The following is a 26967-nucleotide window of genomic DNA, read 5'->3' on the forward strand; positions in this document are numbered from 1 at the left end:
AAGCATCGGAGGAATCTCAATGTTAAAAGGTATCAGTCAGGAGAAGGGTACAAAGGAATTTCCAAGGCATTGGATATACCATGGAACACGGTGAAGATGGTGTCGAAAATATGGCACAACAGTGACATTACCAAGAACTGAACGTCCCTCCAAAATTGATGAAAGGTCAAGAAGAAATTGACTTCAATGCAAAAATGCACCCTATGGACAGCAATGCAAAATTGTGTCCTTTTGATTTCAATGCAGAATCGGATTCCATTGACTTCAATGCAAAAACACCCCCCTATTGACTGCAGTGCACAATCGCCTCCCATTGACTGCAATGCAAAAAAATTGTCCTATTGACTTCAATGCAAAAAACGGCCCCCTGCTGACTTCAACACATGTGGGCATATACACAGTGGTAACTGACAGCCGGCTTCCTCCCGCCTCCTCCTCTCTGCCCACTAACCAGATAAACACAATGGGGGTGAGATATTACATGTAAATGAATGGAGGCTTCACCTCCCTCTTATTCTAAGACAAAGGCTGGAGAGTAAGGACACAGCATATGACTGGCAGAAATCCACCTACACCTTGTTATTTACAAAAAATAATAAAGATTTAGTTTCAAATATACACAGTATTTGTATGCCAATTTAAAGCAGTTTATTGATATTATTTTTGTTCTGTATTTTTTTGAACATGTGACCAGCAGCAGAGGACTAGAAGCTCCTCCTGCCTATGTTTCCCCACAGACAGGTTGGGAAAGAGCTAGGCCATGTGACAGCTGTATTTCGAATAGGACAAATTTTTGTGTTTCTTTTTAATTTAAATTAAAATAATTACAGTACTATCATCCACATACAGAAATAGAAGGGACAATATAAAGTAAGTGTTTAGTATCCCTTTAAGCCTTATACATGTAAATGTTTAAATATATAAAGTTCATGCATTATGGATCTGTCTACTGTATTGGCATCCCAGTTCTTCTTGTTCTTTTACTCTTTATGCATTTCAGTAAAGGTCCTAATGATGTGCAGCAGTAATGTTTTTAGTTGTCTCAATTAAATACTTAGCATTTTATTTGATACAGAGCTATGAAGAGAAATCCTTGGAGGACCCTCTCAGGCAAGTGTGTGTGAATTCTTTAATCTCGCTGTTGGCTGTCAGCAGAAGTGCCCAGGTGTACAGTCTACAAGGTGAGCTTTTCATTTCTCTGTAATTACAATAAAAGCATAACATCCACCTTGTGCTCTTCATCTGTTTATCCCCTTGTCTGTATGATGAAAGAGTATGAGCAAGATTAAATATTTGGCTTACAATTGCAAGAGGCAGCTCATGTTGGAAAGAATTATGATGGATTTCTAAAAGATTCTCGAGAAATGTAGAGCTCTTCTTAAAGCAGAACTCCGGTCAAATGTACAAAAAAATGTTTTTTATGACTTTCTAGCAGCAGAGGTGCTTAGGTCTTAGGAGTAAAACCGACTAATGATTTCATTTCAGTTCCTGAACCCGTGAACGTAACTAATATTCAAATTATGTAACTAATATACAAACTAATCAACTAAACCGGAGAGCAAAAATTATTTGTTGCATGGACAATTTAAGTTGAGTGTGAGCAGAGGTTACATTCAATTAGAATCAGAATAATCACCAGATTTGGGAATGTAGGCAGCTGATGGTATAAGCAGGCCATGATATTTCCTATATGGTTACAGCTTGGCTTAGTGAGTATAATGGTGTGAGGGACGAGTCTTGGTTTCCTGTGTATAAACCTAGAGCTAATCATAAATGTGGATGGATCCCAGACTTATTGGAATGGAAGTAAAGTACAATTTAAGTAAAGGAGATGGACAGTCACAACAAATCTGTGTTCCAACACGAGGCTAAATTGATTTCCAAGCTAGAAGCAACAGATCCTCTTGGATTTATTGGCCTAAATTATTTTAGTGTCTTTCTGCTGTGTTTTGTAATCAAGATTTAAAATAATCATAATTCTGAACTTTACAAGTCTAGTTGAATGTAGACAAGGGGTTTCCAACTTTTCTAGTACAAAGGCCAAATCATATATTTTGATATAATACAGGCCAAAAAATTTTGTTTCATCAATTAACTACTTAAACCCCCTAACTAGACCAATTTTCAACTTTTAGTGCTCGCATTTTAAATTGCAATTACTCAGTCATGCAATACTGTACCCATGTGAAATGTCTGTCATTTTTTTCACACATATAGATATTTCTTTTGGTGGTATTTAATCACTGCTGGGTTTTATTTTTTGCGCTATAAATGAAAGACCGAAAATTCAAATAATTTTTCTTAGTTTCCGTTATAAAATTTTACAAATTAGTAATTTCCTTCATAAATTTTGGCCAGAATGTATACTGCTACATTTATTTGGTAAAAATAACCCAAATCAGTGGATATTATTTGGTCTTTGTGAAAGTTAGAGACCATAAGCTATGGTGCCAATCACTGAAAATTAATCACACTTGATGTACTGATGGCCTACCTCATTTCTTGAGATACTAACAAGCCAGGAAAGTGCAAATTTCCCCCCCCCCCCCCCTCCATGACCCCCTTTTGAAAAGTAGACATTCCAAAGTATTTAATAAGAGGCATGGCGAGTTTTTTGAAGTTTTAGTTTTGTCTCAGATCTCTCTGCAAAATGAAAATTTTCTTTTTATGTTTTTTGTTTTTCAAAAAATTGTCATATTAATGCCTTATTTCTCACACAGCATATGCATACCACAAATTACACCCCAAAATACATTCTGCTACTCCTCCTGAGTATGATGATACCACATGTGTGAGACTTTTACACAGCGTAGCCACATAGAGAAGCCCAACATGCAGGGAGCACCATCAGGCATTCTAGGGACATAAATGACCCACATAATTTCTTGACTACCTCTTACACTTTTGGAGGCCCTGGAGCACCAAGACAATGGAAACGGCCAAAACGTTTTTGGAAAATGTGGAAAGAAAATGAAAACTTTGTGAAAAAAAAAAAGTCCATTTATACAATATTTCTAACACATAGCATGTACATAGCAAAAATTACACGACAAAATATATTCCGCTACTCCTCCTGAGTATGACGGTACCACATGTGTGAAACTTCTACACAACCTGACCATGAACAGAAGCCCAACATGCAGAGAGCACCATCAGGTGTTCTTGGAACATACATTTCAAATCCAATTTGACTACCTATTACACTTTTGTGAGGCATTGTAGTGGCACAGATGAGAATTGATGTGGCCTGCATGAGCATGAATGAGCCTCAGATGGTGATGGATGAGCCATGGAAGGGGATGGCTGAGGATGGATGGATGAGGCAGGAATGGGCACAGAGCAGTGCAGAGGGGATTACAGATCCAACACACAGCACTGATTTACCCGATCTCTCCTCTCACTGTACCGATCGGTACGGAGAGGGGAGAGCTAAGCCGGGCACGTGCCAGCTTGTTTACAACTGATTGATCCACCATTTAACGGAACAATTATGTGATAAATGCCCGCTGTTATCATGATGCGCTGGGTCCAATCATGGATATTCCAGAGTGCATGCCAAAGCGCAATTCTGGGAGGATGTCATAGTACGCCCTCCCAGAGTTATCCAGCCGCGCTGCAGCCATCATTTGCCTAAGGCACGGTTTTTAACTGGTTAATAAATGCACTCAAAGCAATCATTTCTCATCAGAAGTCCTCTATCGCATCAGAGCCCCGTTTCACTTTCCGGAAGTTCCCTTGCACATCAGAGCCTCCTCCACTCTTCCCTGCACATCACAGCCTTCAGTTCTCCTATCATGCCCTAAAATCTTCATCACATACACAGCATGGCACAGGCCGATAGGTGGAGCAGATCTGGATGGAAGGAGGGAGGCGGAGTAGGTCCTCTTCAGAATGCTGGCATATCCCTGGGTGCTGCCTTCCTGGATAAGTGTTTCTATGGTGCAGTTAAGCCAGACATCTGCACCATGGCAACAAATTTTGTTGGGTTTCTTGGCCATTTAATGTCATTGATTGCTGGCCTGGGACAAGTTGTTGCAGGATGGGTAAATTCTGGTAGTGGGCCAGATGATATTGTAGTATGTATTCAGACCCTTTGAAAAAAGTTAGGCTTTCACAGAAAATGATCGCTAGGGCCACAATCAGATTGAGCACTAAAAAAAGATTGGCATGTGGCTAGGCGGTTGGACAAGCTTCACTTTTATTAAGCAAAAAAAAAGGATTGCAAAAAAATTCAAGTGTTCTTTGGATCTACTAATCATTTTGATACATTGCTTTTGCTGAACGTAACATCTGCTTCTATATTTGCTATCTGTGCATCATCTGAAATGCACAGGTTTAATTTAAAGTATATCTGGTCAAAATATGAAATCATATATTCATTTCCACATCGAATCTCAAATATTTCTAGCCTACGTATGTAACTCTGACACATATTCACTATGACCTGTGAGTAGGCACTGCTGTGTTCCACATTTCACAGAGCCTGCCTTTTAATCTACAGAGGGGATGGGAGGAGGAGTTTCAGCAAGCACAGTCAGTGCAGGGATCACTGCTTGCCGCCAGCAAGATACCTTGGGATATGTAGTCTTTTCAAATTGAAGCTAAACAGCAAAGGAGATGCTGCATGCAGGAAATCCCAGGAGGTTGTAGGACGATGAGCAGTAGACTGGCAAAACCACTGGATTGTCAAAAATATTGTTTATATTGCTATTTTACTGATGATGTCATAAAATGAAAGTGCATGCTGTGACCATAGTTCTCTTTTAAAGAGTGTTGATCTAAATCTCCAAATTGAAAGTGGTTCTAAAGTCCAAACGTTTTACACCTTAATGCATTCACTGCCTCGAGAGAGAAAATGGCCAACTATCTGTCTTATTACTGCCTGTCCCTAAAGACTTACTTGGCTCCATGTTGCCGCTCCATTATCTGCTTGGACTCCAGCACCACCCCCCCCCCCCCCCCCCCACGACTCCTGCTTTCCCTGGAGAAACTGAGGGCAGAGGAGCCTTAGGTTCCTGCTGCGGTCAGTCAAACTCCTGTGTGGAGGTATCAGGGATGACGCTTACCAACACTGTGTGTGTCTAAGGACATACACAGCCTGACTTGGGAGCACACACAGGTGCCTCTTTAACACTCTGCTTGATAAAGGAAGCATCCACAGGAGGGGGATGGGATGGCACTGACGGGGACTACCAGAAGAGATGATTAGGGATCTTTTTGTGCAATATCATTACACAGAGAAGGTAAATATAACCTCTTTACCTCATCCAATCAGAGAACCCATGTGGTTCCTATACAGAAGGACGGCACAAAGCCCAGGAGACCACAACCATTGCGCTGCTGACAAACTAGGTTCCCCCCACCATAAAAAATGTACATGCCAAATGTGGCAGGGGAGGGGGGGAGTGCTTAAAGTGGGCACTCCCCCTTTTGAGTTGCGCTCTGCTTTAAATTGAGCTGGCCCAATGAAAATATGCAAAAGATATTATCCCTGGAGTTTAGTTTCAACAAACCAAGAGTCTGGTTTCACATTTTTTGCATTGCCCATTCCTGAATAATTCACTTCAATATCATTGGAAGTCGGTGGAATCTGTGCAGTACTGTGCCCTCCCCTGCCACTGACAAGTATGGCAAGCTGGGAAGAAAGAATGGCTCTTAATTAAAGTATTTTACAGTTGCATGATTGGTAAGGCATGGAAGCAGAATAAGCCTGTGTCTATTTTTTTGTCAAGAGTTGCTTTTTTTTTTGTTCTAATTGCATTGGCATTCTGCTTCCAGTTTAGATGCAGATAGTGCTTAGAATTGCAACTCTGTTCTAAGAAGACATTAATCAAAGTAAAAGTGACGCTATGCAACAGGCATTATAAGCAGCCTGCTTGTGGGTCTGGGCACGTAAAAATTCTTTGAGCTTGTGATTGCATTGTTGGATGCTGGAAAGTGTATGCATATGCCCCATACCTTAAAGTGCCAGGTTTTTTGCTAGGTCTCCCGCAGTGGATTAGAGTGGCAGGACAGCATTGGCATGGTAAATTCAGACATTTAGTGCACAATACAAAGTTTTGTCAGTTGGTACAGAAAGATGAAACAAATCCTCCTACATAAGTTTTACTTGTTTATTTGTAGTTTTCACTTTTCTACATTCCTTCATGGTACTGTATTAAGATACAATTCTTCTGCATCTGTAGGTAGCAAAGAGGAGAGGGCAGGGAGCTGCAGTTAGAATGCTTGTACAGTGTGTGTGAGCTTATTGGAGGAAAGGGACACACCCCCATTCACACGCCCACAGGAATGAAGGAACATGCAGGGCTATGTTGATGATAGACAAGGCTGTTGCTGAGCTCTCCTCCCCTTCCCCATTTTATCCTTGGTGTTGGGAAAACTTCTCAGAAGTGATCTATGCTGAAAACAGGAACAAAGCACCAGAGAGAAATTACACTTAGAGCTTTGGAGATAGATAAGCAAACACTACAGATATGTGCTTTGTTCAGATTTCATGACTTATTAATTCCCATACTGAGAGAACGTCAAAAAAACAAAAAACAAAGGCTGTTGTCTTGTCCTAATGAGAAGGACCATCCTAATCCTCTTGTGTAACATTACTGTCTTCCTTTGCTTTATAAAGCACTGTGCAGACTATTGGCACTATATGAAGCCTGTATATTTATAATATTGCAGTACTGCAAGATGTTTTTTAAATAAAAAAATATGTTTTTAGATTGCATGCTTGTAATATTCATTCTAGGGTTATTAACTCTGACCTTCTCAAAGTGCTCCAACACCTGGCAAAAACCTGTCCTTTAGGTCCAGTGCATTTTCAAGAGCCTTAAGCCTGGTACACTACAATTTTTTTTTTTTTCCAACCCCGCAGGTTGAATGAAAAAAAAAAAAGCGGACAGCTCCAACCGGAGCTGCGGTACTAACAATCAAGGTTAGTACAGCGATCTTCCCAACTGAGCTGTTCTGATAGGGGGATGCCCCTCCTAGCCAGAACACATCGATCAGTGCGCTTTACACCATTGGCTGAGAGCGCTGATCGGGAGCTGGTTGATTGCTAGTTTTGCAGCATGCTCGTCCGACAAAAGCCAGACAAACGTAGATTTTTAGTGAACCAGCTGATGCTGCCTGTTATTCTGCCCGTGTGTATGGGGCTTAAGTCTGGCCATAGATGAGTGTTTTTTTTTTTTCTTCTTTTCTTTTGAACTAAAAAAAGTGACCCCCCTCATACACACATTTGAGGTAAATGGGGGAATCCTTCCCGCTAAATCATTGTATTCTGACAGTGGGGAGACTCCCCGGTCATCAGAATACACAGATCATGCTATAGCCTACAGCGCTGATCAAGTGGCTTTTTTCCAACAGGATGGTTGAACCAAAGTCAATTGGTAGATCAACTTCTGTTCAACCACAGTGGTCATAGGTGGTTTGAAATTCAAATTTTGATCCATGTATGGCCAGCATTAGTTCTTTCAGTACAGATAAAAGGACAGGTGTGCCTCAGTATACACTCTTGGGAGTAACCAAGGCTCAGCCGGTAATGCATAACAGTCGAACTGTGGCTGGCATATTCGTATATCTAACCGGTATACAAGTACTGTTATAAATATATTCCTTTCCAAATCTCCCTTGCTTGGTGTTCATGCTTATAAACTAGATATAATCACTCCTGATCTCCTATTGATTATGCATATTTCCCCTAACACCAGGATAAGACATTCGTTAAAGCGTAAATGATTAATGACTATGAATTCTTTTCTAGTTCACTTTGTAGATTCCTGCACTGAAAAGTTGAAATACGTTCATGCACAGCTGAATCTTGAGTCCCTTCGACCAGGAAAATCACAGAAGAAAAAGGTGCTCATTCTATCTACTACACAAATAATTAATTCTGGAAATTGCAATTGCATGTAAGGGCAAAAAACAACATGTTTAACTATGCTTATGGGACACAAGCTATGTCCTGCATACAGATATGTCTTGTGCTGTCTAATACCAGTTATATAATTGTGGGGGGCAGAGGACGTACTGGCAGAAAGTAAAGGGCAAACAAAGATATTGCATTTTTGCAGCAGGCATCGCTGTGACAACATCATTCAGGCTTACTTTTTTTCAACAAATCTTTACCGACCCAATTTCAGATTAGACGATAATGGGATAACAGCTGGGTTTTGATAGTCTAACCCAGTGATGACGAACCTTGGCACTCCAGATGTTTTGGAACTACATTTCCCATGATGCTCATGCACTCTGCAATGTAGTGGAGCATCATGGGAAATGTAGTTCCAAAACATCTGGGGTGCCAAGGTTCGCCATCACTGGTCTAACCCTACATGTATACATTTCTCTTGTTTAGCTTGCAAGAGAAATCTAATAGATTCTTCCATCCAAGCTAAAACACATGGATGAAGGAATCTACCCTTGCAGCCATTGCATTCAGACAGCTGGCACCTAGTGCTCTCTGAATTGCTGTCTGCATCCAATTGTTGCCCATGCAGTAACTGCAAATATTTTTCTGCCCAGCTCTTCCATTTCAGTTGACACTTGTACTGACAGATCCACCTAGAAGTCAAGTCACATCTATTATTAAAGGATACCTCTTATGAGTGAAATGTGGCAGCTGCTATTGCTGACCAATCCTGAAAATGCTATTGCCTGGTTGTCATGCTGGAACTTTGACTTCAGTACTTTATTACTGACATATGACTAGTATACAAATAAGGAATTTTGACTTTGTTATTTTGTAACAGCATCTCCAAAGTATTGGTTAATCCAAGCAGTTGGCTACATACAGGAGGTAACATCCTCTTCTAGTGGGTGTAACAGCGACCTCCCCTATGTGTGCTAAATAGGATTAAGGAGAAGCCTTGGATTTTTTTTTCGCTTAATACAAGGTTTCTCCTGATTGGCCAAGGCGAGAAATAGGGAAGTAATTCGCCTGCCCTCCCCACTTCAGCCAGGTGGAGGGAGCCATTGAAAAAATACTATACTTCTCCTGAATGGCAGAGGTGTTTGAGCAAGTGACACTTCTTAGTACACATATGGGAAATTAAAAGAGCACCCAATAGAAGAGGATGCAGCTTCCTTTATGTAGCAGGCTACAACCGTAAATTACAGACTCACCATCAGCCACACAGAGGTGATATCTGCATAGATTGTTTATCTTAAACACTTACTTTGGGCCAGTTTAGCTAATCCTATTCCTGGAGTTCTTCTTCTTTCTTGTTAATTTTGAGTGTGGGGGTGTGTACTGTGAATTGCTGCAGGAAATTACAGAAACCACAGATTAAACTGAGTATACCTAGTGGAAGTTTTTGCTGAATAACATTCGTTTGTCATTGTTGCCCAGAATTGCTCTGTAGAACACTTCTTTTTTTTTTTTTTTTTTTTTTTTTTTTTTGAGGACCCCCAACCGTTGGTTTTGCATAATTGTGAGCACATAAATGGCATATTTGTTAACTTTAGGGCCCCAGAAGTAATTCAGGTATGTCATTCAGAGTGGCTGCCCACAGGTTAACCATCTTTGGAGAATAGAGTGCACATTTTGATGTACATCACAACTGTGTATGCAAATTCCTGTTTAAAGGATCTCTAATATGTCCGTATTCCTTTTATCTATTCATACATCTAATATTCTCCTTTCAAGTCATTTTCAGCAATGTGAGTCTCAGGAAGTGGTTAGGATTTTAGAGAATAAAGAGGCATTTTTAAGAAAGTACATGATGACTACTTGTTTGTATTACAAGAAACTGCATTCTCAAACATAGCCCCTGGCTCATCTCATGGGATTATGGTTTTCAGTCCAGTATTGATCTTAGTTGTGTATTATAGTTTTATTTTATTTTGTTTTAAAAGTTGCTGATGAGACAGCTAGGAACTTTCTTTATTTAAAAAGGGTCCAAGACTAAATAAAGATGGCCAGAGACCCTAAAAACTAGGCTCAACTTATTATTTATTACGGTTACTTGTATCGCTGATTGGCTGTAGTGGATGGATTGAAAGCACATCCAATGACGTGGCGCGCCGGGGGCGGGGCTATATCATACATCGAGCGGCTATAGCTGCCGGCTGTATCACGGGAGCGTCCCGCAAGTGCTTCTTACCATGCGAGGGAGCTCGCATTAACGTCAGAAGTGCCTGTGGGAGGAAGCAGAGACAGCCGTCGAGGGACCCCAGAATAGCAAGTTCGGGGCCACTCAGTGCAAAACCAGCTGCGCAGTGGAGGTAAGTATAACATGTTTGTTATTTAAAAAAAAAATAATAATTGCTTTACAATTCCTTTTAAGGTCAATTTAGACAGGATACAATTAATTTACCAGCATGTCTTTGGAGAGTGGAAAGAAACTCACACAGACACAGGGAGAATGTGTAAACTCCATGCAGGTAGTGCCATGGTTGGGTTTCAAACCGATGATCCTAGTGCTCCCACTGCCAGGCAGAAGTGCTAACCACTTAACCGCTGTGCTCCCCATACTCATTGTGCTTTTATTTATGTCTGCAGCTTTAGTTTACTTATAATCATAGATTTGACTCTTGTGCCTTGGTCCTTTTTTTTTTCTTTTTTCTTTTTTTCTTTATGCAGATGGAAAAATCAGACACTATATTGTCAGTATAAAACATATGGCGATCATGATACAAGAGACAGTAGAGGAATAAGTCTTAAATTCACAGTGAGACTTTAGTGTTTAAGTCCAAATTTATAGATGATCAGATTCCACATTAACAGTATGAAACATATGGTGATTGTGACACAAGAGACCATAGACAATGTATTCTTACATCCACAGTAAGACTGGTGTTCATGTAGAAATTTATGGGCAGCACATGAAATCCAGAGCTTAGGTTGGGTTCTCACGTTTTTTTGTTTTTTTATCTCTTCATAGCTTTTTACCACCACATGAATCCCATCCACCAGTTAGACCCCTTTAACACTGAGGCGCTTTTCAGGCGCTTTCGCACAAAAAAAGCACCTGAAAAGCTCACAAAAACGTATTTCCATTAAAATCAATGAATGCTTTCACACTGGGGCAAAGTGCTGGCAGGGCGTTGGGAAAAAAAACCCACCTTAATTGAAATGAATGGAAAGCTCTTCAAAAGCACTTAGTGATTTACTAGATATGATTGTAGCCGTATTAGTACTATTGTGGCAGAGAAAATTGAGTACAGTGATTTACTGGAGGTTTAGAAGTGCCCCAGTGTGAAAGGGGCCTTAGTTTTGCGCCCAAATGCAAATACAAAATATGTAAAATTACAAAATAACTAAAACAATATAAGAATACAGTATCGAATGAATGGGAATAGGCAGCTTCCTTTTTAAACATAAACAACACATCTAATCCCCTCACATAAAGGAGCACTCATAAACCTTGAAAATCTATAAATACGTGTCTAAACTATGCAAACACCCAGAGTCCAAAGAGGAAAAAGTCTTCCGGTTACCCCTGTGTCACTCATCAGATAATGAAAAAACACCCACAGTCAATACCCATCAGAAGATAACTCACCATAATAATAGACCCACTATGCACAGAAGGTCTAACGCAGCTTTTTGCCCCACTGTACAGCACCAATCTTAATTTAGGTGGTCTGCAGACAACACACCCCAGTCCCCAGCAATAAAAAAGAAACGTACAACAGTGAAGTACTGAAAAACTGCAATATTAAAGGATAAAAGAGTACCGTATATACTCGAGTATAGGCCGACCCGAATATAAGCCGAGGCCCCCAATTTACCCCCAAAAAAACTGGCAAACTTATTGACTCGTGTATAAGCCGAGGGTGAGACATGCCTGTCCATCCCTGTGTGTGTGTCCGTCCATCCCTGTGTGTCCGTCCATCCCTGTGTGTCCGTCCATCCCTGTGTGTCCGTCCATCCATCCCTGTGTGTGTGTGTGTCCATCCATCCATCCATCCCTGTGTGTGTGTGTCTCCATCCATCCATCCATCCATCCCTGTGTGTGTGTGTGTCTCCATCCATCCATCCATCCATCCCTGTGTGTGTGTCTCCATCCATCCATCCATCCCTGTGTGTGTCTCCATCCGTGTGTGTGTGTGTGTGTGTGTGTGTGTGTGTGTGTGTGTGTGTGTGTGTGTGTGTGTGTGTGTGTGTGTGTGTGTGTCCAGCCTACCTTTGTCCCGAGCCTCCGTCCCGTGCCTTGCCTCCTTGCCTCCGTCCCGTGCCGTGACTTGCCTCCTTGCATCCGTCCCGTGTCGTGCCTTGCCTTGCCTTGCCGCCGCCGTCCCGTCCCGTCCCGTGCCGTGCCTTCCCTTGCCTCCGTCCCGTGCCCTCTTCATCGGCGGCCATTGTAAAGTTCAAAAGCTGCGCCGCCGCCTTCGCCTGTGATAGGCGGAACACTGAATTTCCCAGCAGCCTGTGTTCCGCCTATCACAGACGTCGTATCATCCTCGTCCGTAGTACGAGGATGATACGATGTCCGTGATAGGCGGAACACAGGCTGCTGGGAAATTCAGTGTTCCGCCTATCACAGGCGAAGGCGGAGCCGGAGGCGCGGCTTTTGAATAGAATGGCCGCTGTCTGTCTGCTCGACACGCTGATCGAGCGGGCAGACAGCGATGACTCGAGTATAAGCCGAGGGGGGCACTTTCAGCCTCAAAAAAGAGGCTGAAAATCTCGGCTTATACTCGAGTATATACGGTAAACACTTCACGCAAATCGCTATACCCGTACGTCCGTTGTTATGGCAGCAGCTAGCTGCCATAACCCTGGTATTTTTGTCAATGGCGTGCGTTTCTCTTTAAGATGAAGGTGGTCTCTGTGGCTGATTTGCCGCAAGACCACTTTTATCTGTGGCGGGAGAGGTGCCACCCCCCTCCCGCGGCGCTCTAGTCGTCTCCACCACTTACCGGAGCCGTCGGTAGCAGCAGAGACAATCGCGTCCACTCCCCTCTGGATGCCAGGTGAGGGGAAGATGGCCACCCGCTCGGCTCCATAGCATTGGAGGGCAGAAGCAATGTCAAACATCACTTCCGCCCAATACTCTTAAAGGAGAAATATTATTTTTATTTTTTTCAAAAGGGCGACATTTTTTAATTATTTTTTTTATTATTGCATTTTCAGGTAAATATGATATCTGAGGTCTTTTTGACCCCAGATCTCATATTTAAAAGGTTCTGTTATGCTTTTTATTTTTTTCTATTACAAGGGATGTTTACATTCCTTGTAATAGGAATAAATGTGACCAATTAAATTAAATTAAAGTCAATTGCCGTAAATCCTTGAAAGAATTTTTTTACATTGAGTTTCTCTAGTTCTGACCTCCTGGATGGAAAAAAATAAATTGATTAATTAAAAAGTAAAATAAATAAGATTTTTTTTTTTTTTTTAAAGCGTCCCGACATGCAGAATTGAGTAGTGCTAGCATGTGAAAACAGTGTCCAAACCACACATGATGTATCGCCACAATCGTTAGAGCTAGAGCAATAATTCTAGCCCTAGACCTCCTCTGTAACTCTAAAATTTTGAAGGGTAAAAGTTTGCCACCATTCCACGAGCGGGCGCAATTTTGAAGCTTGATATGTTGGGTATAAATTTACTCGGTGTAAAATTATCTTTCACAATATAAAATATTGGGCTAATTTTACTGTTGCCTTATTTTTTAATTCTAAAAAGTATATTTATTCCAAAAAAATTGCGCTTGTAAGACTGCTGTGCAAATACGGTGTGACATACTAGATTGCTGTACTTATTAATTGTTTTAATGATTTTTGAATTCGAATTACTTTCTTTTAGGAGGAAAGTTATTTGAAGCAGGTGAAGGTGACAATGCATCTTCTAAGGAACTGCCTGTATAAAAATGAAGAATGCAAAGTAAGTGATATTAGAATCATCTTCACTTTGATTATACATGTCATCACATCAGAAAAAATTGCTGCGTACATCAACTTGCATTTCTGCGCCTTATACTACCTGTTTTATGTGTGTAAAACTGGAAAAAGACAGAAGCCATGCACTTCGCCTTCCAGGAAACAAAATCACAAGCAGACAAGTCAAAACAAAGTTCAAAATGCTGCAGAATGTATACTAGTATGTATATAGTATGTTGATGTGTGCATGCAAAAATTAGTTTCAGCCATTTTCCACATTTGCCCTTGCTACTGACTCCTAATAAAAGGGATTACTAGCATTAGGCCATGAACAGCATTTAAAGCAATTATAAAGTGTTTTTTTTCCCCTAAAATAAACGGCATGTTATAATTGCCTGCTCTGTGCACTGGTATTGCATAGAGCTGCCCTCAACCACCTCTTCTGGAATCCCCCCCACTGGCACTCTCTGCCCCTCTTCTGTGTCTGCCACTGTTCTGACAGATGAGCAAACCCATCAGAACAGCTAACAGAAGTGACATTCCATCGCTACCAGGTTTGCTAATCTGACAGAACACCTGCAGTCAGATGGCAGCAGCGGACATCTTACTACACCCAGCTATGTCTTGAATTTCTGAGTAATTTTAGCAATACGTGAGTGTATATTAATAAATATAGTATATTGACATCTGTGACACTGTTTTGATGTTTAATTTAGAAAGGTTTTGCACTGAGCAGTGTGGGGTGTACCAACATGTCCTCCACCACCTTCCTACTGCTGGCGTCCAACTTCTTTCAAAATGTACATCAAAACAGCATCACAGATGTCAATATATTATATTTATTTATATATGCTCACTTTATTGCTAAAATTACTCTGAAATTCAAAATGTAGCTGGGTGTAGTAAGATGTCCACTGCCACCTTCTGACTGCAGGTGTTCTGTCACGTTAGCAAACCTGGTAGCGGTGGAACGCATGCACAGCATGGTCTCTGCAATTGGTCTCTGCCAGACGGTAAAGGATCAGGTCAAATCGTCTGATATGCCTAACCAGGAGGATGATCTGCCTGAAAGTAAGACTGATATTTTTAGAGCGCTGTGTTGTGCTTTTGACCCTTTAAAGGATTCAATACAGCAGGTTTTTCGTTTGGCTCTTTCGTCTGTACATAAGCGTAGACTCTTATGGCTTAACTGGTCAGCCGACCTTCCTTGTAAAAAGTTATTGGCAGGTTTCTCTTTTCAGGGGGATCATTTATTTGGTGATCTTTTGGACAAATATATCCAAAAGATCTCCAAAGGGAAGAGTTCTCTACTTCCTGTGAGGGAAAAGCACCAGACCTCCCTTGTTTAAAACCTCAGGGACTGCTTCCTCCAATGTTTCAGCATCAAGACTGTTCCGCAAGCCGCAGGGCCAGGGCCAGAAGAAGCCCCGGGTCCAAGATTCTTCTAAACCCAGCACCAAGCCCTCTTTTTCAGGGGATGCAGTGGGAGGAAGGCGGCTGCACTTTGCGGACATTTGGAGAACAATAATGCAGGACAAGTGGGTCACCTCAATTATATCTTGTGGTTACAAGCTAGAGTTGTTGGGGGTTCCCTCTCAGGGTTTTAAGATCCAGCGTTCCCGCAGTTCCTCCAAAAAGAAACTTGTTTTAGGCACAACATCATCTAGTGCATCAAGGAGTGATTGCAGAGTTTCTGGTATCCGAAAGGGGCACAGGGTTTTACTTAAACCTGTTTACGGTTCAGAAACCAAACGGGGACACAAGGCCCATTTTGGACCTAAGATCAGATTATCAAGTATCTACTGATGCAGTCCTTTCGGATGGAGTCTGTCCGCTCAGTAGTAACCTCACTCCAGAGGGGAGACTTTCTAGCCTCCATTGATATAAATGACATGCATTTTCAGTTTGTGGCTCTACCCTTCGGGCTGGCTACAGCTTCCCAGGTGTTCAGAAAAGGTCCTAGCAACAGTACTGGGTCTTTTAAGGGCCCAAGGGATCCTGGTGCTCTGGTATCTGGACAACCTCCTACTCAGAGATCACTCATTGCAGGCTCTAGAACAGAGCATAATATGCACAGTGCGGTATTTGAAAAGCTTACCCTGGATCATAAATACCGAGAAGTCAGCCTCGAAACCTGCTCAGTCTAAAGTATTAAGGTCTGATCCTAGATACGGTTCAAGCAAGAATATTCTTGCTCCCTGTAAGAAACTGTGCCCTGAAGGTTCAGGTGCATCAGATAAGGGGCACCAGACAACCCTCCATTCGGCTCTGTATGAGTCTTCTAGGGAGGATGGTATCCTCCGAGGCAGTGCCCTATACCCAGTTACATTCCAGGTCTTTATAAAAAGAAGTCTTGTTGGCCTGGATCAGAAGAGGAAAAGCCCTGGATTATTCAATGTGCTTATCTCCTTGGGCAGGCTTGAGCCTAAACTGGTGGTTGCAGGATCAGAACCTGCAAAAGGGAAAATCCTTTTTCCCAGTAACTTGGAGAGTACTGGCTACAGATGCCAGTCTCTCAGGCTGGGGAGTGATCCTAGAAGGGCTCATAACTCAGGGGAAATGGTCAGGGATAGAACAGATCCTGCCCGTCAACGCCCTGGAATTATGGGCAAGTACGTCTGGCCCTACAGTCCTGGATAGTGGAGCTTCAGGACTGCCCTATCGGGGTTCAGTCCGATAATACCACTGCAGTGGCCTTTATAAACCACCAAGGCAGTACTAGGAGTCGTTCATCTCTGAAGGAGGTGAACCACATACTAGCCTGGGCAGAGGGACATGTGCTGATTTATATCGGCAGTCCATATCCTGGCAGTAGAGAACTGGAAGGCAGAATATCTCAGCCGCCAGCAGATCTGCCCAGGGGAATGGTCCTTAAACTCAGGGATGTTCCAGGAAATTTACCAGCTTCTGGGATGGCCAGAGGTCAACCTATTGGCTTCCAGGTTCAATGACAAGCTACAGCAATTTGTGTCCCAAACAAGGAATCCTCTGGCAATTGGAGCAGATGCTCTGATAGTTCCATGGAGACAGTACTCCCTGGTTTATGCTCTCCCTCCGATCACTCTTCTTCCACATTTGTTGCGCAGGATTCGGAAAGAGGTGGTTCCAGTCATTCTGGTGGCACCAGCCTAGCCCAGAAGGCCCTGGTTCCTGGAGATTGTGAGACTGACAATAGACGGGCCATGGATGCTTCCACCTCGCCCCGATCTAGGTCCTATATTCCACCCCAATTTACAGTCTCTAAATTTGACGGCATGGCTATTGAAGCCACAATGTTAAAGGGCCGTGGCATCTCAGGATCAGTAGTGTTTACCCTAGTGAATGCTAGAAAAGCTGTCACTAGGAAAATGTATCATAAGGTCTGGAAGACATGTATTGCTTGGTATGAAGCCAGAAAATGGCATCCTCGGAAATACGTGATTGGGATTTCTCTTTTCTATAGTCAGCTGTGGAAATCAAATTGGCTTTGAGTACAATCAGATGTCAAGTTTCGGTCCTATCACTATTCTTCCAAAGGCCTTTAGTCTCCCATTTACTGATCCGAACCTTTATGAAGGGGGTAATTCGCTTGCTTCTCCCATTAGGTCACTACAGTGCCTTGCGAAAGTATTCGGCCCCCTTGAACTTTTCAACCTTTTGCCACATTTCAGGCTTCAAACATAAAGATATAAAATTTTAATTTTTTGTGAAGAATCACCAACAAGTGGGACACAATTGTGAAGTGGAACGAAATCTATTGGATAATTTAAACTTTTTTAGCAAATAAAAAACTGAAAAGTGGTGAGTGCAAAATTATTCGGCCCCTTTACTTTCAGTGCAGCAAACTCACTCCAGAAGTTCAGCGAGGATCTCTGAATGATCCAATGTTGTCCTAAATGACTGATGGTGATAAATAGAATCCACCTGTGTGTAATCAAGTCTCTGTATAAATGCACCTGCTCTGTGATAGTCTCAGGGTTCTGTTGAAAGCGCAGAGAGCATCATGAAGACCAAGGAACACACCAGGCAGGTCCGTAATACTGTTGTGGAGAAGTTTAAAGCCGGATTTGGATACAAAAAGATTTCCCAAGCTTTAAACATCCCAAGGAGCACTATGCAAGCGATCATTTTGAAATGGAAGGAGTACCAGACCACTGCAAATCTACCAAGACCTGGCCGTCCCTCTAAACTTTCAGCTCAGACAAGGAGAAGACTGATCAGAGATGCAGCCAAGAGGCCCATGGTCACTCTGGATGAACTGCAGAGAACTACAGCTGAGGTGGGAGAGTATGTCCATAGGACAACAATCAGTCGTACACTGCACAAATCTGGCCTTTATGGAAGAGTGGCAAGAAGAAAGCCATTTCTCAAAGATATCCATAAAAAGTCTCATCTTAAGTTTGCCATAAGCCACCTGGGAGAAACACCAAACATATGGAAGAAGGTGCTCTGGTCAGATGAAAGCAAAATCGAACTTTTTGCCCACAATGCAAAACGATATGTTTGGCGTAAAAGCAACACAGCTCATCACCCTCAACACACCATCCCCACTGTCAAACATGGTGGTGGCAGCATCATGGTGTGGGCCTGCTTTTCTTCAGCAGGGACAGGGAAGATGGTTAAAATTGAGGGGAAGATGGATGCAGCCAAATACAGGACCATTCTGGATGAAAACCTGTTGGAGTCTGCAAAAGACCTAAAACTGGGACGGAGATTTATCTTCCAACAAGACAATGATCCCAAACATACAGCAAAATCTACAAAGGAATGGTTCACAAATAAACGTATCCAGGTGTTAGAATGGCCAAGTCAAAGTCCAGACCTGAATCCAATCGAGAATATGTGGAAAGAGCTGAAAACTTCTGTTCACAAATGCTCTCCATCCAACCTCACTGAGCTCGAGCTGTTTTGCAAGGAAGAATTGGCAAGAATTTCAGTCTCTCGATGTACAAAACTGATAGAGACATACCCCAAGCGACTTGCAGCTGTAATCGCAGCAAAAGGTGGCTCTACAAAGTATTAACGCAAGGGGGCCGATTAATTTTGCACGCCCCACTTTTCATTTTTTTATTAGTTAAAAAAGTTTAAAATATCCAATAGATTTCGTTCCACTTCACAATTGTGTCCCATTTGTTGGTGATTCTTCACAAAAAATAAAATTTTTATATCTTTATGTTTGAAGCCTGAAATGTGGCAAAAGGTTGAAAAGTTCAAGGGGGCCGAATACTTTCACAAGGCACTGTATGTGTCCTTGGGACTTGAACTTGGTGTTGTCTGTGTTTCAGAAACAACCATTTGAACCTATCAAGGAAATTCCATTAGTCTTGCTGTCACACAAGCTAGCCTTCCTGATGGCTATCACCTCAGCTAGAAGGGTGTTGGACTTGGCAGCCATTTCGTGCAGGGAACCGCACTTGTTCCTTCACCACGACCTGGTCGTGTTACGACCTGTTCCATCCTTTTTGCCAAAAGTGATGTCAGCTTTCATTTAAATCGGGATATTATTTTGCCTTCTTTTTTCTCTCAGCCTCATTCGGTGGAAGAGAGACGACTACATTCTTTCGACATTGTCCGGGCAGTCAAGGTTTATTTGTCTAGAGATCCGGGGATCAGACTCCTTTTTTGTTTTACCAAAAGGACCCATGAAAGGGCAGGCAACTTCCATTTCCAATTGGATTCGTCAATTAGTCATTCAGGCCTATGGTCTGAAACGTAAAGCTCCTCCCTTTAGGGTGAGAAGTCATTCTACCAGGGGTGTAGGAACCTCCTGGGCTTTTCACCATCAGGTATCTGTGGCTCAGATTTGTAAAGCTGCTACCTGGTCTTTAGTGCACATGTACCCAAAATTTTATCAAGTGGATGGTTGAACAGCCAAGGAGTCGGCTTTTGGCTGCAGTGTACTGCGGGCTGCCATATAAGTTCTGATGGCTATTGTTTGGCAGGGTGTCTCCCTCCCCTCAAAACTATTGCTCTGGGATGTCCCAGTAGGTAATGAATATTAGCCTCACTCTGTGTCCTTTGATGTATGAAAAAGAAAATAAGATTTTTTCGTCATACCTGTAAAATCCTTTTCTCTTAGTACATCATGGGACACAAAGATCCCTCCCCTCTTCTTTTTTTTTTCTTTTCCTGAGGATTCAGTGTTTGCTACAAAGCTAAAGTGCTTCCTGTTTGGGAGGGGTTATTCCTGTCTGAAGGACCTTTGGTCTACCAGTGTCCCATGATGTACTCAAAGAAAAGGATTTTATAGGTAAGTATGATGAAAATTCCTATTATCTTAAAAATGGGGGAAGAGGTATGTAACTCTAGAAGTTCACAGATGAGGTGACTCTGGAGAAGCTGGTATTGCCAATTCACCATATACCATCTGTGCATTGCATGCTCCACATGTTTCGCAGAAATGGTCACCGCTTCTTCAGGAGATTTTCACATCTAATATTATAGAGCAGAGATCATTACCATACTACAGATAACACCTGTACATCATTTATAGCAGGGATATGCAATTAGCGGACCTCCAGCTGTTGCAAAACTAAAAGTCCCATCATGCTTGTGCCTCTGGGTCTCATGCTTGTGGCTGTCAGAGTCTTGCTATGCCTCATGGGAGTTGTAGTTCTACAACAGCTGGAGGTCCACTAATTGCATATCCCTGATTTATAGTTTTGCATAGGCTTACCCATGGATAATGTTCTTGGGCTGTTGGCACTTTTACTTATAGTTAATTGAAAACCAGTGATATTATTTTTTATTCACAATGTTATTTTGTTTCAGTTTGCAAGTGAAACTGATAGTAAGGCTCCAACTGCAGACCTAAAAGGAAGTAAAGCTAACCAAAAACAGCTCAATTTTCTCTTTCAGCCTTCAGCCTTCAGGCCGAGTAAAGGAAAAATCCATTCCCCTATCCACGGTAGCTATTGCATTCAACAGCTGCGGCACCCCTGGTTGCCTGAAAACAATGGTGCTCTGCCAAATCATAACTACATCTGCTATAGGATGCAGTCATTGGCTGCTAATTTTGGTGCTTGCAGGGCCACACACGGCTTGAGTTTTGGCTGAATCGGCAGGAATCCACCAAAATTCAAGCTGTCTATGGCCAGCTTTAAACTGAATTGTTAAACGGAATTGTTTAAATGAAGACCTCACAGTTAATGATTTGAAGGGATCTCATAACCTTATCAGTTCACTGTTTTTAGTTTCCAGGAGTTTCCACAAAGCTCCATGTTCACTTGTAAATATACGGTCATTAGGAAATTGACCTGATTTCATTGATTTGGAGCACATTGCTCCTTTTTTGAGTAGGCATTTTATCTCTTTTCATATGGATTATTTATTTTATGTTTCACATTTATGTATATTCTGCTTTAGAATGAAAAATGTGACTTTAAAAGATGCTTTTCTTTAGTGCTGAATTTCAGTCTGCATTGAACTTAAATAGGAGAACGTAGCTGATAGATGTTAATTTGTTGTGTTTGTCCTTTTTCCAAATGGGCATCATATAGTGTTGTGTTTGCACGCTGGCAACAGTAGGAAGAGCAGAAAAGATTAACAGTTTTCTACTGACTCAGTGCCATCTGGTTCACACTATTGACAGTGTTTCTCTTTAATGTTTTTGTTGATGTACGTTATCAGTTATCTAGCAGATTGTTGTGAAAAAAAAACACCTTTCCATTAATCATAATAAAAATCATTGCTTTAGGGTGTAGAAGAAAGGTAAAAGCTATGATATGGATCCAACTATTCATGCAATGCTCTAGGCAATAAAATGGACAATAGAGGTATATAAAGCTGGCCGTAGACTGAACAAAACTAAGCTGGTTCAGTAAAAGACCAGCTGAATTTCGATCAGCGTGTGGCTATTGCCACTTGGCAGAAATAAATTGTTTGACTGCTGTCAGAGACATTTTGGGGAAAAAAATTTGATCTGTGGCTACATCCAATGTTCAATGTACTTTGACAGCAGCACTCCAGCTGTTATGCAGGCCATACACATATGACATAGATATTATGACATAATTTCTCCCCTGACCTGGCCACCTCTGTTTACAACAGTTCACTCTCATTATCACTAGATGCACTTGCTCCTCTAACCACGCGCAGAATCGGGCCCCGACCGTTACAACTTTGGCAAACTGACAACACTAGAAATCTCAAGAGACATTGCCGTGCTCTTGAACGACTGTGGCATAAAACCAAATGCCTGAAAGACTTCACCCCTCATCTAAAATACTATAAATTCCTGCCTCCATGCTGCCAAACAAGCCTACTTTGTCTCTCTTATTAACACCTTGTCATCCAGTCCCCATCGGCACTTCTCAACCTTTAACTCTCTGCTTTGTCCCCACCCCCTCTACCCACTAACTCACTCACTGCTCAAGAGATTGCCACTTCAAAGACCAGATTGATGCAATTCGTCAGGACACCTCCACTGTGCATACATATTCCCCACCCAACAAACCTTGCCTAACAGCACATTCAACACTCTCCACTTTTGAATTGGCTACTACTGAAGAGGTTACAAATCTTTTCTCAGATGCCCACCTAACCAATTGTCCCTTGGATCCTGTTACATCACAACTACTATGGTCACCCTCTTCTTCTATCCTATGCACCCTCACATCTTCAATCTTTCCCTCTCTAGTGGCACCTTCCCCTCCCCTCTAAAACATGCGCAGATCACTCCCATACTTAAAAAGCCCTCACTGGACCGCTCCAACCTGAACAAGGTAAGACCCATCTCATTGCTCCCATTCACCTGTAAACTTCTAAAATGCTTAGTCTACAACCGTCTTAGCTCCTCCGTCATTGAAAATAACCTTACAGTCTAGCTTTCGCTCGCAGCACTCCACGAAAAACGCCTTACTAAAACTCACGAACTATTTACTAACTGCTAAAACTAACAGCCAGTACTCCCTACTCCTACTACTTGACCTCTCTGCGGCCTTTGATACTGTTGACCACCTGATCCTTCTCAATAAACTACATTCCCTTGGCCTCCGAGATTCTGCTCTATCCTGGTTCTCTGCCTATCTATCACAACGCTCCTTTAGTGTTACCTGCAACTCTGTCTCCTTCTCTCCATTGCCCCTTTCTGTGGGGGTCCCCCAAGGCTCTGACCTTTGACCCCTTCTCTTCTCTATCTACACCTCCTCCCTTGGTCACTTGATAATTGCCCACAGCTTCTAATACCACTTATATGCCAATGACACCCAAATCTATCTACTCCTCGCCTCACTCCTTCAGTCTCCTCTCGCATTACTAACTTACTTACTGGCATATTAGCATGAATGTTGCACCACTTCCTTAAACGAAATCTCTCTAAAACTGTGCTATTAATATCCCTCCTCCACCTGTGCGCCCCTTCACTTTTACATCAAAATCAACAATGCAACTATCAGTCCCTCTCCTCACGCCAGGGTTCTAGGTGTAATCCTGAATTCTGGTTTGTCATTTCAGCCTCAAGTTCAATCATCAAACGTTTGTAGAATTCACCTCTTTAACATCTCTAAAATTTGCCCCTATTTAACAAATGAAACCACCAAGCTCCTCATTCACTCCCTTGTTATCTCTCACCTTGACTTTTGCAACTCCCTTCTCATTGGCCTGCCTCTCCATAGGCTATCCCCTCTTCAGTCTATCATGAATGCTGCTGCCAGACTTATCCACCTTACCAACTGCTCAGTGTCTGACAACCCTCTCCTCCAATCCCTACACTGGCTCCCAACTACCCAGCAAATTAAATAAGAAAATACTAACCACAACATAAAAGCCATTCACAACTCTGCCCGAGGCTACTTCCCCAATCTTGTCTCCAAATATCACCCAAATCATCCTCTCCGCTCTTCTAAAGACCTACTCTCAAGCTCTCTCGTCTCCTCCTCCCATGCTCATCTCCATAATTTCTCAAGTGCCCCTCCCATCCTCTGGAACTCTCTACCTCAATTTGTCAGGCTATCCCCTACTCTTGCTATTGTCAGGTGATCCCTGAAAACTCATCTTTTCAGGAAAGCCCATCACATCTCCAGCTAATCTTTTACTACTTCCATCAGCTCATTCACCACAGTTACAACCTTTTGTTGCACCTGCCCCACCCTATTAAATTGTAAACTCTTCTGAGCAGAGCCCTCTTAATCCTCTTGTATTTTATTGTATTGTAACTGTATTGTCTCCCTTTTTAAAGTGCTGCATAAACTGTTGGCGTTATATAAAACCTGTATTATAATAATAATAATAATACACTGAGTGAATTTCTTTCCTGTAGCCACAGGTTACAGGAAATACATTTGCTAGATTCACAAACAATACTGACAGTATTGACAGGGGAATCCTTTCTGCTTAGCCATGGTATTTTCTCAGTTTGGGTATCCAAAAGTGATATTTTAGTTGTAAGTGAAGCATCATGGGCCAAGGCAGCATCTGGTTTTAAAATGCCTTAAAAGCTCCCAAAAGGGAGCTCCCTTTGCCTGCCCTTTTTCCTGCCCAGCTCAGAGTGGTGTTCTCACCCACCTTTATATTACAGCACTTCCCTTTTGTATTCTCCATTATAAAAAATAAAAAATAAAAATGAAACATTCAACAAAGAGTGGGAAGGTCTTGAAATGGCCACAAAAGATATGCAGACTAAGGAAGTATGGAGATCTCACCCATAGAATCCATGTGAGATATACGAAATGGTCAAAAGTGGCAATTCCAAAATTCCCTGTAGGAATGTTAGTGTCTTTCTATAGTATTGACTCTTGAAGACAAATAGCAAGAGCACCAATTTACAGATGTCTCACCTGGAAGCTGGCTATTATGTTGATGAAAAGTCTTTTTGAGTTTGTGACCTGAGGTAAGTATGCAGAAGTCCTGACTTCACTAGCTGCATGCTTTGAGAGTTTCAAAGTACTGAGGGCAGGGAGCAAGCTTTTGAGAAATAATCAAAGTAACCTGCAGTAGCGCCTTCTGTAGTTGACCACAGAACACTTAGATTAGACAGCTAGATCTGTTTTAGAAAATCACTTCCATAACATTTTCGTTTTCCGCTTAAAAAGGATTTGAATGTCTGAAATTACTGTACCAGAAAATGTTATGTAAAATACTTTGACAAATGTTGTAGGAATGCAGTTATTGGGCAGTAGCACCAATAGTACAGATACTCCTCGTGTAATGACTTACCTGTTAACGACCGCTCATACTTACGACCAGCTCTCCCCACCCGAACGATGCATTGTACATCGGTGTATAGTACAGTACAGAATTTTTGTTTGTGTTCTGCACTCATGCAAATTAAAACAACATTATTGAGCTGGAGTTTTGTGTTTAGTAGTTAGGAATGCTTAAAATATTGATTACTTGGCTCCTCATTTACCAGCCAATTTGTTTAACAACTTAGTTGTTGGAACGGAACCTGGTCGTTAAGTGAGGAGAGCCTGTATGTGAACTAATTTCTAGTTATCCAGTCCCCTTTAATTACATTTTGTGGACAGGTTTTTAGCGTGAATTTTTATGTTATATCTACTTGATTGCCATTTTTCCTCTATAAATTCTTCATAGTTCTCTTTGGAATAGCGGAGCTGATTGCTGTGAATCTCTAGTTCATAGTAGTTCTCTTCATTAAAGAAAACCCCTCAGGCAAGCTAGTATTGTTTTATGTCTACAAATCTTGAGTGGGTAGAATATACCATAAATTTTGTTTTTATTGAATGTTTCCTTTGAAGGCAGCCGCTCTGGAGTGTCAGCTTGCTCCGGTACTGCATTCTCTATGGCCATGGCTTTTGATGGATGACGCGTTGATGCACGGTGCTTTGCAATTACTTTGTGTCTACACAGCGAACTTTCCCGCAGGTAAAGAAAAAGATGAACAAATTCTTTGTGCTCCTATATCTATCACACCTAAATTTCATTTTATAACTGTAACTGAAAAGCTGATAGGTTATAAGCTCTCCATCTCACTCTCTGCTTGGGTGTTTAGATGCAGCATTTATTTATTGCGCTATATCTGTAAGTGCTTTTCATTGCACTGGTGATTTATTTTGTCCAAATCCCCCATATAGTCCTAATTTCATTGTCTTTCTCCTGACAGCCACACCCACCAAATCAGTCTGAATCCAGGGAAATTTATGATGAAACGTAGCAAACAAATACAGCCCTGAGACATTTCATACCTTAGCATACATGCGTAGAAAATGCTTCTTCAGAAATAACTCAAGTGGGGTTGATGCAACCTTTTCATGGTGTCCATGTGTTTGTCTGCTGAGTCCATGTACAGGAATTAGAATTTATAGCTCTGATGTGAAACTAGATAAGAGTAAAAGAAAATGTGATGTATTTAGGCCTGGTTCACATGGGCTTCCGCTTATACAAGTGCAGTGTGTGCAGCAAGCAATTACAAAGCTTTAAGAAAGCTTTGAGCAAATGTGTTAAAGCCTTCAAAGCATTATTTAACTCCAATATAGGGGGGTTAAATACAGGTCCTAATTGGAGTTCTATTTATCACTGACAAACTGCTAGAAGACTTCTGTATGCTTCAGCGCAACTTGAAGCTTGTTAAAAGCCTGCTATCAGTATGTGGTTCTATAAACGTCAGCGTAATTATATACCATCTTGTAACTGAAATGCATTTAGACTGCAGCTAGCACTACTTGTGTTCCCACATATGCATCAGAATATATTGTTATCTCAGTGCAGCGCTGTCTTATGATATGTGATCAAACGTGCTCAAAATAGAACATGCGTGACAAAATCAACATCAAAATAACAAATTCCATCAATAAAATATTCACTTAAATGCCATGCATAATGTGCTTCTTTATAAACTAATGTCATTAATCAGTAAGTGCTATATGGTCCTCCTATGTAGTCTGTGTGGCTCATAGACTCAGTGCTGGTGTATAAATGTGCCAAATATGTTATTCATATCCTATTTAATGCAAATTGATCAATTAGTGTGTGATCCATATAGTTCACGTGTAATTGTTTCACCAACTGTAGTACTCTTCCCTTCACCAACAAATGTATATTGTACCCTCACCTCCAGTATTTGACCCAAATTAATGTTGGTTCAAATGACGCTTTTCAAACAAATCAAAGAAAATTCCCAGCTCAACTTACTGACCAGCCTACAACCAACCAAATTGTCCTATCTAACAGTAGATGTTAAAAACCGAGCCATTTCAAGACACCCCAGTATTC

The 26967-nt window shown here is 41.7% G+C and overlaps 1 protein-coding gene across 1 annotated transcript in view; it reads left to right on the forward strand.

Annotated features, from left to right (window-relative positions):
- The window catches only part of RTTN (rotatin), a 314933-nt gene that overhangs the window by 266209 nt on the left and 21757 nt on the right, over nt 1-26967 (forward strand). Inside the window, exons 42-45 of the mRNA XM_077492379.1 lie at nt 1076-1181; nt 7757-7851; nt 13745-13822; nt 25494-25620. Of these exons, the coding sequence (XP_077348505.1) occupies nt 1076-1181; nt 7757-7851; nt 13745-13822; nt 25494-25620 (406 nt within the window). The remainder of the gene's footprint in view (nt 1-1075; nt 1182-7756; nt 7852-13744; nt 13823-25493; nt 25621-26967) is intronic.

This window comes from Lithobates pipiens, unplaced genomic scaffold (genome assembly GCF_037356315.1).
Source record: "Lithobates pipiens isolate NorthernLeopardFrog02 unplaced genomic scaffold, aLitPip1_a1.2 Scaffold_19, whole genome shotgun sequence".
Lineage (NCBI taxonomy): Eukaryota > Metazoa > Chordata > Amphibia > Anura > Ranidae > Lithobates > Lithobates pipiens.